This window comes from Equus quagga, chromosome 3 (assembly GCF_021613505.1).
Source record: "Equus quagga isolate Etosha38 chromosome 3, UCLA_HA_Equagga_1.0, whole genome shotgun sequence".
Classification (NCBI taxonomy): domain Eukaryota; kingdom Metazoa; phylum Chordata; class Mammalia; order Perissodactyla; family Equidae; genus Equus; species Equus quagga.
This window is the reverse complement of record NC_060269.1, coordinates 53,864,921-53,879,224: the sequence shown is the minus strand read 5'-3', so window position 1 is coordinate 53,879,224 and position 14,304 is coordinate 53,864,921. Positions and strand designations below refer to the sequence as shown.

Below are 14,304 nucleotides of genomic sequence, written 5' to 3'. Positions count from 1 at the left end.
TGACAAACCAAGAACCAGGCCCTGACTTTTTCTCTTCTCCACTGTCAGCTAGCTGCAGGGGACCCTATATGAGGCCAGAGGTGTGAACTGAGAGAGAGACATCAGAACAACAGAGGTATGTGACATGTGGTCCCTGTTGTGTAACCCACTTATGCCCACCAGGTCTGTTTGGCCATGATCTTTAATGTATCATTTCCATCCTTCAGTGGATACTGCTGCACCTGCATGATTTAGTGATTTGAAAGGTCTTAGGGCATTCAGCTTCTGATGGGCATCTCTGATTGCATAGTCACTTGACATGCCATGGTAAAAACTCAGTTGCTATTAGGGCTAGCAGAATACCAAAAGAGTAAGAGGCAAAACCTTCCTCCTTTGTCCTATTACCTGACTCCCCTCACCTTCCCAAAACTTCCCTGCAGCTCTTCATCATCATTCCAACTTTTCCTTTAAAAATCAAAGTCCAGAACATACTTACTGATGCTTCTAGTCTGATGGTGGCACTCCTGCTCGACGCTCCCATAGCTTTGTGTGCTAATCAGTCAGATTGTTCAGTGTATTATACTGTAGTGGTTGATTTGCTTCTCTGTAAAGCCCATGCATTTTTACATAGTTTGCAACAAATACGATACTTGGTGAAAAGTAGATGTTACATAAATATGTGAAGGAGAATGACCTGCATGAGTAAGGAACCAAGCCCAAACCCTGCCTCTGTGGATTCTTCCCCAGCCACGCCAGCCTACAGTGATTTCTTCTGTCTCTTATCTCCACCACTTTCCTCGATTATCTTTAGTACTCAAATGAATCACATGTTTGTATTTCTAGCCTTGAAACCTGCCCTCCTTTCAGCCTTCTCTGTCCCAAGCCCTGTCATTCATCCTATTGCCCTAGCTAGGATCCTTGACACCCACAACACTCCTCTCCCTGTGCATATGGAATCTATTACCAAGTCATGCCAAATTTACCTTCAAAATGCCCTTCCAAGAAATCCACATCTCTCTGGTTCTAAGTATCGTCATATTAACTCAAACCACCATCATCTTCTCCAGGACAATTTCGGTAGCTTCCCCTACACTCTTCCCCATCCAATCTACTCTCTGTATGGAAGCCGGAGTAATGTTTTCTAAATGCAAGTATAATCAAGTTACAACCAAGTTAAAACCCATCAATGGCTTATCTTTGCCTTTTAGATGAAGACAAAACACCATAACATTCCTTAAAAGACTCTGCATGGGTAGCCTCTTATTTCTCTGATACAATCTTATCTGATACAACCTTACTCCTCACTCTCTCTGCTCTAGCCACAGTGCTTTTCTGAATCTAGTACTTCCCACACTGTCCTCTGTCACAGGACCTTTGCCCATGCTGTTCTCTTTGCCAAGAATACTTTTTACTGCCTTTTTTAGACAAATTAATTATAAGGGGTACTGATTCTTTAGACCTCAGCTCAAACATTAATTCTTTAGGGAACTATTAGATTAGTTCCCTAAACTATTAGGGAAAAATTAGATTGTTTGCTAGATTGTTTGCTCTGTGAAGGTTGTTACCATACCTGCTTTTGCTCATTCTCTTTGTTGTAGGAATAAATGCCGTTATTATTTTTCTTCTTTTATTCCAGGGGTGCCATTTGCATCATCTTAGAGGTGTCAAAATAAAAGACATTCGCCGTATTTAATAATTTTCAGTTTTATTCTATGACCCAAGCAGCAGCAACAATGGGTAATTTTCAATCTTTGATATTTATAGTTTATAAAACAACAGTCTTTTAAGATAGATTCAATAGTATTAAAAATAATTGGATTGTCATTTCTCCTTACCCTAATAATAACTAGATTATATATCTATTAAAAAAGTATTGATGATTCAAAATAATCTTCTTTTTCTAGGATTAGAAGATCATGTAATATTTTTCAGGAAAATGGCAAAGTTAATTTTGAGTGAAATGCCAAAAGCCAAGTAAGTACTGTCGAAATAAAAACTAGAGAGCTGTGAAATTTTATGCTCTGTGTAGCTACAAATCGATATACTGATATACAAATAAAGGATCATTTAACATGCTCATTTGGAGTAGCTTGTTGATGGTGGGAAAACATTCTTTTCCTTGCAGTTGTCAATCGCTGTCATTGACCAGACTGTTTCCGAAATCAGTCACATTTGTGGAGCAGGAAGATGTATCTCGTATATCTGTATCCAGAATAACAGCCTTCAGAATCAACTATTCCCCCTCTTCAAATCTTGTTTCTGTCATTTAGCACTGAACAAATGGCTTTCCTTCTTTGAGGTTAATTTTCCTTATTATAAATTAGTAATTGTACTATCTCTTTATGAAGGACAGCTGTAACGGCAAAATGAAATTATATTTGAAAGGCATAGCAGACTGCCTGGTGTGAAATAAGTACTCAGTAAATAGTAGCAGTTGATGAGAGCCACCACCACAACAATAGCAACAATGTCTTCATGGAAGCTGTGTAATCTGTAATCTTTATTTTAACTGTTTTTTATTTTAGATATTCCAGTTTATTAAATGATTTTGTTGAATCTAATTTTTTTGTGATTGATGGCGATTCCTTGCTTGTCACATGCCTATGTGATAAATCGTTCAAGCAGGGACAGGATCTCCACTTCTTCTACCTCGTTGAATGTTATCTTGTGGATCTTATGAGTAATGGAGGACAATTTGCCATAGTTTTCTTCAAGGTAACGTACTGTGGTAGATTTTTTTTTTTTAATTAATTAAAACTTGACTTTTTTTCAGAGCAGTTTTAGGTTCACAGCAAACTTAAGAGGAAAGTACAGAGATCTCCCATGTATTGATTGCCCATACACATGCGTAGCCTTACCCATTGTCAACATTCCTCACTAGGGTGGTAGATTTGTTCCAGTTGATGAACCTACAGTGCGACATCATAATTACCTAGAGTCCATAGTTTACATTTGGGTTCACTCTTGTTGTTGTACCTTCTATGAGTTTGGACAAATGTATAATGACATGTGTCTAGCATTACACATACAGAGTAGGGTCACTGCCCTAAAAGTCCTCTGTTCTTTTCCCATTCATCTCCTCCCCACCCCCTGCTCCCTTGGCAACCATTGATCTTTTTATTTTCTCCGTAAGTTTGACTTTTCCAGAATGTCATAGTTGGAATCATACAGGATATAGCCTTTTCAGATTGGCCTCTTTCACTTAGTAAAATGCATTTAAGGTTTCTCTGTGTCTTTCATGGTTCGATAGCTTATTTCTTTTTAGTGCTGAATAATATTCCATTGTCTGAAGGTACCACAGTTTATATATCCCTTCACCTACTGAAGGACATCTTGGTTGCTTCCACATTTTGGCAATCATGAATAAACCTGCTGTAAACATCTGTGTGCGGGTTTTTGTGTGGACATAAGTTTTCAACTCCTTTGGGTAAATATCAAGAAGCTTGATTGCTGAATCGTGTGGCAAGAGTATTTTTGTTTTGTGAAAAGCCGCCAAACTGTCTTCTGAAGTGGCTGTACTATTTTGCATTCCCATCAGCAAAGAGAATTACCATTGCTTGATATCTTCACCAGCTTTTGGCGTTGTCAGTGTTTCGCATTTTGGCTTTTCTAATAGGTGTGTAGTAGTATCTTGTCATTTTAATTTGCAGTTCCCTGATGACATAACAGTGTGAAACGTCTTTTCATATATTTACTTTGTATATTATCTTTGATGATTTATCTGTTAAAGTCTTTGGCTCATTTTTTGTTTTTTTTTATTGAGCTGTTTCTTTCTTATTTTTGAATTTTAAGTGTTCTTTGTGGGCCGGCCCCGTGGCCAAGTGCTTAAGTTCGTGCTCTCTGCTTTGGTGGCCCAGGGTTTGGCTGGTTCGGATCCTGGGCACGGACATGGCACTGCTCATCAAGCCATGCTGAGGCCGTGTCCCACATAGCACAACCAGAAGGACCTACAACTAGAGTATACAACTATGTACTGGGGGAGCTTTGGGGAGAAGAAGAAGAAAAGGAAAAGAAGATTGGCAACAGATGTTGGCTCAGGTGCCAATCTTTAAAAAAAAAAGCGTTCTTTGTATATTTTGGATAACAGTCCTTTATCAGGTGTCTTTTGCAAATCCTTTCTCCCATTCTGTGGCTTGTCTCTCATTCTCTTGACATTGTCTTTCACAGAGCAGAAGTTTTTAATTTTAATGAAGTCTGGCTGATCAATTATTATTTCATGGATTATGCCTTTGGTGTTGTATGTAAAAAGTCATTGCCATACCCAAGTTTGTCTGTTTTCTCCCATGTTATCTTCCAGGAGTTTTATAGTTTTGCATTCTATATTTAGGTCTGTGATCCATTTTGAGTTAATTTTTGTGAAGGGCATAAGGTCTATGTCTAGAGATTCTTTTTTTTGCTTGTGGATGTCCAGTTGTTCCAGCACCATTTGTTGAAAAGACTATTTTGCTCCATTGTATTGCCTTTGCTCCTTTGTCAAAAATCGGTTGACCATATTTATAGGGGTCTATTTCTGGGCTCTCTATTCTTTTCTATTAATCTATTTGTCTGTTCTTTTCCCAGTAACCCACTGTTGTGATAACTGTAGCTTTATAGTATTTTTTTGAAGTCAGGTGGTGTTAGTTCTTCAATTTTGTTCCTCTCCATCAATATTGTGTTGGCTAGTCTGGGTCTTTTGTCTCTACATATAAACTTTAGAATCAGTTAGTTGATATCTACAAAATAATTTGCTAGGATTTTGATTGGGATCGTTTTGAATCTAAAGATAAAGTTGAAAAGAACTGACATCTTGACAATACCGAGTCTTCGTGTCCACAAACATGTCATGTCTCTCCATTTATTTAGTTCTTTGATTTTGTTCACCAGAGCTTTGTAGTTTTCCTCATATAGATCTTATCCATATTTTGTTAGATTCATACATAAGTATTTGATTTTTTTAGGTGTTAATGTAAATGGTTTTGTGTTTTAAATTTCAGATTCCACTATTTCTCTGCTGGTATATAGTGATTCAGTTGACTTTGTACCTTAACCTTATATTCTGCAAACTTGCTATAATTTCTTATTATTCCAGGAGTTTTTTTTGCTGATTTTTTTGGATTTTCTATATGAACGATCATGTCATCTGCAAACAAAGACAGTTTTATTTCTTCCTTTCAAATCTATATACCTTTTATTTCCTTTTCTTGTCTGACTGCATTAGCTAGAACTTCCAGTATAATGTTGAAAAAAAGTGATGAGTGGGACATGCTGTCCTTGTACCTGATCTTAGTGGGAAAGCTTCAAGTTTCTCACCCTTAAGTGTGATGTTAGCTCTAGGTTTTATGTAGATAGTTTTTATCAAGTTGAGGAAGTTCTCCTCCATCCCTGGTCTACTGAGAGTTTTTATCATGAGTGAATGTTGGATTTTGTGAAATGCTTTCTCTGCATCTATTGATATGATCATGTGATTTTTCTTCTTTACTCTGTTGATGTGATGGATTGCATCAATTGATTTTCAGATGTTGAACAACCCTTGCTTACCTGGGATAAATTTCACTTGGTCATGGTGTATAATTCTTTTTATACATTGTTGGATTCAACTTGCAAATAATTTGTTGAAGATTGTTGCACCTATGTTTATGAGAGATATTGATCTGTAGTTTTCTTTTCTTGAAATGTCTTTGCCTGTTTTGGTATTAGGGTAATGCTGGCCTCATAGACTCAGTTAGGAAGTATTCTCTCTCCTTCTGTCCTCTGAAAGAGATTTTAGAGAACTGGTATAATTTCTTTCTTAAATGTGTGATAGAATTCATCAGTGAACTCATCTGGGCCTGGTGCTTTCTTTTTTGGGGGGTTATTAATCCTAGATTCAATTTCTTTAATAGATATAGATCTATTCAGGTTATTTCTTTTTGTTTGAGTCTTGGCAGATTGTCTTTCAAGAGATTGGTCCATTTCATCTTGGTTATCACATTGGTGGGCATAGAGTTGTTCATAGTATTCCTTTATTATCCTTTTAGTGTCTATGGATCTATAGTGATGTCCCTCTTTCATTTCTGATATCAGTAATTTGTGTCCTCCCTTTTTTTTAGTTAACTTGGCTGGAGGCTTATTGACTTCATTGATCTTTTCAAAGAACCAGCTTTTGGCTTTGTTGATTTTCTTAATTAATAATTTACTGCTTTCAACTTCATTGATTTCTTCTCTAATTTTTATTATTTCTTTTCTTCTGCTTACTTTGAATTTACTTTGCTTTTCTCTTTCTAGTTTCCTAAAGTAGAAACTGGGATTATTGATTTTAGATCTTTCTTCTTTTCTAATATGTACATTCAATGCTATAAATATCTCTAAGTACTACTTTCACTGCATCTTACAAATTTGGATGTTATATTTTAACTTTCATTTAGTTCAAAACATTTTTAAACTTCTCATGAGATATCTTCTTTGACTCGTTATTTAAAAGTATGCTGTTTAATCTCTACGTATTTTGGGATTTTCTATTTATCTTTCTGTTATTGATTTCCAGTTTAATTGTGGTCTGAGAGCAGACATTGTATAATTTCTAGATTGATGTCTTTTTAATTCTGTGAAAACTAAAACTGAAAGATCTTAACTTACTTTAAAGGCTACTTTATTTAAAATAAAGCATGTCATTATAGAAAATAAAGATGAGCTACAGAAAAATGTAACTTATAATCTTAGTACTCAGAAAGAAGCATTCTTTAGTTTTCAACATTTTATTATAAAAATTTGCAAATATAAAATAGTTGAAAGATTGTGCAGCAAATATCCGTATCCCCACCATCCAAACTCTATGATTATATTTTATTATATTTGCTTCATATTTATCTATAAATTTATCTATGCTTCTATTCTTCCATCAATCCTTTTTCTTTTTGGGGGGGAGGGGCACATTTCAAAGTAAATTGCAGAGAGGAGCTACATTATCTTTAAATATTTCAGCATTTGTGTCATTAACTAGCGTTCAATATGTATTTATAGTATTTTTTGAGGTAAAATTTACATGAAATGAAATGCACGAATCTTGAATGTACCATTCAGTGAGTTTTGGCATATGCCTGTGTAGCCCAAACTCTTGTCAAGCTATAGAACATGACTATCACTACAACATATTCTCTCATGCCTCTGGACAGTCTCTCCTCACTCCATTCCCTGGAAGCAAACACTGTTTAGATATCTTCCTACCACATATTAGTTTTGCCTGTTCTAGAATTTTTAATATGTGGATTTTTACGGTACGAACTCTTTGCGTAAGGCTTCTTTCATTCAGCATGATATTTTTGAGGTTCATCCATTTTGTTCCGTGTATCAGTCCTTTGTTCCTTTTATCAGTGCTGAGTAATGTTCTATTATATAAATGTCTACAGTTAGTTTGTTTATCCATTCTCTTGTTGAAGGACACTTGGATTCTTTCCATATTTTGCCTATTAGGAATAAAACTACTAAGCATATTTACTTGCAAATCTTTGGGCATAAGTTTTTATTTTCCTTGTGCATATATCTACGTTTGAAATTGTTATGTCATAAAGCAGTTATATGTTTAGTTTTATTTAAAAAAAACTGTCAAAACTTTTCCCAAAGTGGCTGTGCTACTGTACGCTCCATCCAATGAGCGAGAGTTCTGGTGCTCGTTCTACTTGCAAACCTTTGTATTTAGTTAGTCTAGGCATTCTGGTAGGTGTGTAATGTTATGTCATTGTAGGTTTAGTTTGCATTTACCTTATAGTTAATGATGTTGGCCCTTTTTCAAGTGTTTATTGTCCATCTGTATATCTTCACTTGTGAAATGTTTGCTCAAATCTTTTGACCATTTTTAATCGAATTCCTTATAGTTTTATTATTGAGTTGTAGGAGTTCTTAATATATTCTGGATCCAAGCCCTTGTCACGTATATTGTTGCAAATATGTTCTCTTAGTCTGTGGATTGCCACTTCATTTTCTTAATGTTATCTTTGGGTGACCAGACTTATTTATTTTGATGAAATCTAATTTATTGTTCTGTAATAATTATTGTTCCTGCATCCTGCTTAAAAGATCATGGCCTACCTCTTAATCATAAAGATATTATCTTATATTTAGTTCAAAAATGTAAAGTTTTAGTTTTTGCATTTGGTTCTATGATATAATTTTGAGTTAATTTTTTTGGTGTGTGGTTGAGTTAGAGATTGAGGTTCAGTTATTCTGGCATCAGTTGTTGAGAAGATATTTCTTCCTTCAGTGGATTGCTTTGTTATTTTGTCAAAAATCAAATGACTGTATCTTTGTGAGTCCATTTCTGGGCTCTTTATTCTATTTCATCAAAGAATTTAACATTATTTTTTTACCAATACCACAATGTCCTAATCATTGTATCTTTATAGTAAGTCTTGAAATCAATTCTGTTCTTTTTTGTTCAGTTTTGACTATACTAGATTTTATGTACTTCCACGTGAATTTCAGAATCAGCTTGCTGATTTCTATTTAAAAAAAAGCTTGATGGGATTATAATTTATATTCATATAGTCTGTAGGTCATTATAGAGTCTTTCAATTTCTGAACATGGTATATATCTCCATTTATTTAGATCTTCTCTAATTTCTCTCATTAATATTTTGTGGTTTTTAGCATGAGGGTCTTTCACGTCATTTGTTAAATATATTTATAAATATTTCATGTTTTTATGTTGTTATAAATTGAATTTTTAAAAATAATTTTCAATTTTTTTGCTGTTAGTATATAGAAATATAATTGATTTTTATATATTGATTCAGTATCCCTCAGTCTTGCTACAAGAACTTACTAATTTTATTCACTCCTTTGTATGTTCCGTATGATTTCCCACATCTTCAGTAAACAAATATATTTTTATTTCTTCTTTTTCAATTTTTTATCTTTATTTCTTTTTTTTGCCTTATTGTACTGTCTGGTACCTCCAGTAAAAGTTGAAGTAGAATGAGTGGGCATTTGTACTTTGTTCTTGATATTAAAGGGAAAGTGTTCATTATTTCACCATTATGTATTGTGTTAACTGCAGTCTTTTTGTAGATACCCTTTTTTAGATTGAGGTAATTCCCTTCTATTGCTAGTTTTCTGAGAGTTTTTATCATAAACACTTGTTAAATTTTTTAAAATGCTATTTCTACATATATTGAAGTTATTGTTGCTTTTTCTCCTTTATTTTCTTAATTTGGTGAGTTACATTGACTGTTCTTTGAGTGTTAATTCAACCTTTTATTCCTAGGAAAATCCTACGTGGTCATATGTTTTTTTAATACATGGCTGCATTTGATTTCCTAATATTTGGTTGGTCTTTTGGTACATATATTCCTGGGGGACATCAGTCTGTAATTTTGTTTTTTTAATAATGTTTTTGTTAAGTTTTGGTATCAGTGTGATGCTGGCCTAATAAAATGTGTTGGGAAATCTTTCCTCCTCCTGTATTTTCTGAAAGAGTCTTTCTAAGATTGACATTTATTCCTTAGAAGAATTTGATGAAATTTGATAAAATTTCCTGTGAAACTATCTGGGTCTGGAATTTTCTTTGGGTGAAGATTTCTGATAACAAACTCGATTTCTTTAATAGATATAGGGCCATTTAAAATTTTTGTTTTACCTTGTGTCAGTTTTGTTAACGGTATACGTCAAGGAATTTGTTCATCTTATCTGAGTTGTCTAACATGTTGGCGTAAAGTTGTTTACAATATTCTTCTATTTTCCTTTTAATGTTTGAAGACTTTTGGTGATATCCTGTTTTTCATTCTTTATATTGCTAATTTGTGTCTTCTGTCTTATCTTCTTGATTCATCTACTTAGAAGTTTATCAATTTTGTTGATATTTGCAAAGACTCAGTTTTGGCTTTGTTGTTTTCTCCATTGTTTGCCTCTTTAAAAAAATTTTTATTTATTTCTACTCATCTTTATTATTTCTTTCTCTTGGAGATTTTTTTTTTTAACTCTCTTTCCCCCCCTAGCGTCTTAAATTGGAACCTTAAGTCAAAACCTTTATTTTTTTCTACTATGAACATTTAAAATTTCCTTCCAGGCATTGCTTTAGCTGCACACCACAAATTTGCATCTAATGGTTTTTTCTTTACAATTTAATTAGAAATATTTTCTAATACTTCTTGTGATTCTTCTTTGACAGTGGATTTGTTAGAAGTGTGTTGTTTCAATTTCTAAATACTTGTTTTCTTCTAGTATGTTATTGTTATTGCTATCTAATATAATTCCATTGTGGTCAGAAAAAATATTTCTGTTAATTTCAGTTATTTGAGAATATTGGGACTTGTTTTGTGGTCCAATATATGGTCTATTTTGATGAATGTACCATGTGTTTTTGAAAAGAATATATATTCTAATGTTCTTAGGTATATTGTCCTGGAAATGTCATTAAGTCAAAGTAGTTGATAGCTAAAATTTATTTTTATTTGCAATGATGGATGTTTATTTTAAGGACACCTAGGAACATGAGGAAGGATGGGAAATTTTATCAATAGTCTTTTTACTCTCTAGATTCCCATCCTGAAATTTGAGGAAGCACTTCAGACTTCAAAACTAAGCAGGGATTTTACTTAGAGCCCAGTAGAATGGCAACCTCAACAGAGGCACTGTGCTTCTTGTTATTTGCTTTATGGTAAATATTCCCAACAAGGTAATATATCTGACTTAGAAAAATTAAAATTTTAATTAAAATCTGACTTTTAAAAATTACAATTTGAATGGATTCCAATTTTAAGAAATCGCAATCCAAATACGGAGTTTCCCCATCCTGTTCCCCAGAAGCCATTGTTGTTTTACTTGTAAGAAATCTGGTGCACATCTGTTCCATCTTTATTTGTAGGGTTTTTTTTTTTTTTGATTGGTTTGTTTTAACGTTATTAAAGGTATAAGCAGTGTTCTAACTGATGTATACAAGAAAGTCAGGAGTCTTCTGTAATTGACAATCTAGACCACTTCACTGAAAAATAGAAATTTTGATGCTGATTAAAGACTTGGAGACACGTTACTTGAAACGTTACATTTTGTCTACCAATAGTGATCCACATTAGCTTCCCAATTCAGATAAAGTATATCCATTCTCTTGCAACTTTAAATCCCTTTGAACTTGGAAAATAACGAATTGGAAGGTGAGAAATGAAATTGATAGGTACTCTAAGTAGTGTTTGCCTGCTTAAATATAGAAGAGGAATCTGTTTAAATCCAAATTTTGACCTATGGCATAGACCTATGAAATGATAGTCAAGGATTAAGGACCTTGTCCTTGACTAGAATTCAGAGCAAAACAATTGGGCTATGCTGGGTTTGATACTGTATCCCTTTGTTCTTTAACAAAATTAACAACCACTAAATGAAGAATAATGTGCTTTTTTTTCTCACCACAGGAAGCTGAATGTGCATATTTTGATTTTCCTGAACTTCTTTCATTGAGAACTGCTTTAATTCTCCATCTTCAACACAATACCAGCATTGATGTTCTAACAGAGTTTTCTGGATGCTCATCGCTAGACTGGAAATTATTCTTGGAAGAACATTATCCATATTTTCTGGTAGTTTCAGAGGAAGGCCTGAATGATCGACAAACGTCCTTTTTTAGCTTCTTAATCATACAGTCTTGGGCAATGGGAGTCAATGTTGTGCTTTCATCAGGGCAAGAATGTGATATTCTCAGATTTCATGCGTATATTATGCAAAGCACAGACAGAAACAAAAAGTTTTCTAAGGAGGTAATTTACATTAATAATTCTCATTGTTTTGTCCTCATTTTTAATTTTAACTCTCAAAATGACTTAACTCAATACTCTTTCCATCTTTTTATGGAACTTACCATAGTTAGGCTCAGAATAAGTAATACACTTAGTAATATAACAACAATAATGACAGACATTTGTTAATCACTTATGCTAGTTCCTTTCCATGAATTATCTCTTTTAGTTCTCAGAGTAATCTTATGAGATATGATATTATTACATCCGTTCATATTTATTTATGGCATTATCATCTCATCTGTGAAAGAATACTTGCAGTATTGAAATAATTTGCTCAAGTTAAGTGCCTAATGAAAGATTGGCAGTGGATTTCAGCCAAGAAATATGACTCCAGCTTCTGTGTATTTAACCACTGAAGTATCCTGTCTCCCAGAAAGAAGAAAACTAGCACTGCATTTAACTGTAGGCCCATCTGTTTAGAGGTTCATGTGTTTAAGATAGGCATTGAAATGGTGGCTAACATGGAGGGCCTTTAATGAGATATGAGAAAGGTTGAAGAAGAAAGTAATGAGGTGATTTCATTTCTTAACATTGTCATCAAGTCTGTAGAATTTTCAAAGCATGTTAGAATTTCATATCCATGATATGCTCATTATTTTGGTATATCCAATGTAGGTTTATATAGCAATTACTGTATAAAACTTGGGAGTTAAAAATGCATTAATGATCTTATGAGTGAACCTAGTTTTCTTTTAACTTTAACATTTTAAAATGAATTCTGATATAGAAGTCATTTAATATTTTATCAAAAATTATCTTTCAATCTAATTCCTATTTTTTAATTGTAGCAAATTCCTGCCCTTTTGGAATTGTCACTCCACACTGTTTTCTGTTTGAGCTTGAAAAATCACTTTCTAAATGTGAAGTATGCTAATAAAAATCAATTAAAATTCATTGTGTTCTGGGGCCGGCGTTGTGGCACAGCCATTAAGTGTGCACATTCTGCTTTGGTGGCCCTGGGTTTGCAGGTTTGGATCCTGGGTGCAGACATGGCACCGCTTGGCAAACTGTGCTGTGGCAGACGTCCCACATATAAAGTAGAGGAAGGTGGGCACGGATGTTAGCTCAGGGCCAGTCTTCCTCAGCAAAAAGAGGAGGATTGGCAACAGATTTTAACTCGGGGCTAATCTTCCTCAAAAAAAAAAAAAATTGAAAAAAAAAATTCATCCTGTTTTGAGAAACACCCTTCATGTTAGTCGGAGACATGCAGATGGTTGTCATGCTTTTAGATTAGTTATTTGCTTTAGTTTTATTTCTATCATTAAAATCTTTCCCAGGTTTTTTTTTAGGACTTAGAATTTATTTTAATGTTGGGAGAAGGTACTGCTATAAGTTCTTCTCTATTTTGTCTGAGAAATACCAGACTCTGACTCTTAAAAATGTAGTAATAGTACCCTATTTGGTCTCTTATTAAGAATAACTGTTTTTTTTTAATTGAGGATTTTATTTTCTGTAAAGTTATTTCCTAATTCATTGATTATAGTGGCTTCCTTAAAAAAGTTGTTTTACTCATCATTCTTTGGACTGGTTAAATCGGTCTCTGAATGAACATTAAAATTGCATTATATGTTGATAATTGTTGAGGCTGGTGATGAGTACATGGATGGAAGTCATACTATTTTCTGTACTTTTGAAAACTTCATAGTACTAAAACAACCCATTATATTCTTAAATAAAAATTCATTTGGTAAAGAAGACACATGCATGTTTACCAGAGGTTAAGCAAAATTGTCTTAAAGACACATGAGAGTGATTTTAGTTAGTGTACGTTGTAACCATATAGAACTCAAATATCTCATTTTTTTGTAGCTGAGAAAGATATTTCATTTAAGATTATATGATTTCGTCTTTTGCAGAATGAAGCAGTGATTCAAAGTGCGTATGAAAGCCTCATGCAACACTTGGAAGAAAGGAAGATTTTAGCGTTAGCATCTCACTTTAGACATTTAAGATGGAAAGTTATGATGAAAGAGGTACTGAAATGTTTGTTTTTTAAGTAAATGTTTACTGGAATTTGATAAATGAGAAACAATTTTGAGTAGTCCAGACTAAAGGATACCTTATACTTCCTTAATACACACATACTATCTGAATCTCAGAATTCACGCTCTTAAGGTACCTCGAATTGATCAGATGGCATATGCAATTTAATCTTCATTTCTGGGAACTGAATTTTAAGACAGATTCTGGCAAAATGAAATTTGTAGCAATTACTGCAACAATAATTTGTTCTTTATTGTGTACTTTTCTAATTGAGGAGGGCCCTAAGATATTATTTGCCATATAAAAAGTCAAAATGAGAACTTAGTTATACCTTAAATCTAATTTCCTCAATACCTCCTCAAACAATGCTTTATAATACTGTTTATCATGATAGATTGCTGTCTAAAAGCAACTTTTGTTTTTTCTGGATCCTCAAATGGAAAAAGGTGATTTGCATAAGAAAATTTGGAAAAGAAAGAAAAGTTAGTATGGAATGGCCATAATTCCACTGCTTGGGTTCTATGTGGTTAGATTATACAATTCTTTTCTTTATGTTTTCCTCTATTAGGAACATTTTTGAGTAAAAATATCTTTCTAAATC

General features: G+C 33.6%; 1 protein-coding gene across 9 annotated transcripts in view; it reads left to right on the top strand.

Annotated features, from left to right (window-relative positions):
- LOC124237488 (probable ATP-dependent RNA helicase DDX60-like) overlaps nt 1-14,304 on the top strand; it is a 116,730-nt gene that overhangs the window by 10,206 nt on the left and 92,220 nt on the right. For 8 of the 9 annotated variants that reach the window (XM_046657166.1, XM_046657164.1, XM_046657167.1 and 5 more), the window contains exons 3-8: nt 49-115; nt 1,616-1,716; nt 1,884-1,953; nt 2,505-2,694; nt 11,337-11,678; nt 13,577-13,693. In XM_046657166.1, coding sequence (XP_046513122.1) covers nt 1,692-1,716; nt 1,884-1,953; nt 2,505-2,694; nt 11,337-11,678; nt 13,577-13,693 — 744 coding nt within the window. In that variant the 5' untranslated portion in view covers nt 49-115; nt 1,616-1,691. The remainder of the gene's footprint in view (nt 1-48; nt 116-1,615; nt 1,717-1,883; nt 1,954-2,504; nt 2,695-11,336; nt 11,679-13,576; nt 13,694-14,304) is intronic. The other variant, XM_046657169.1, reaches the window with a different exon arrangement.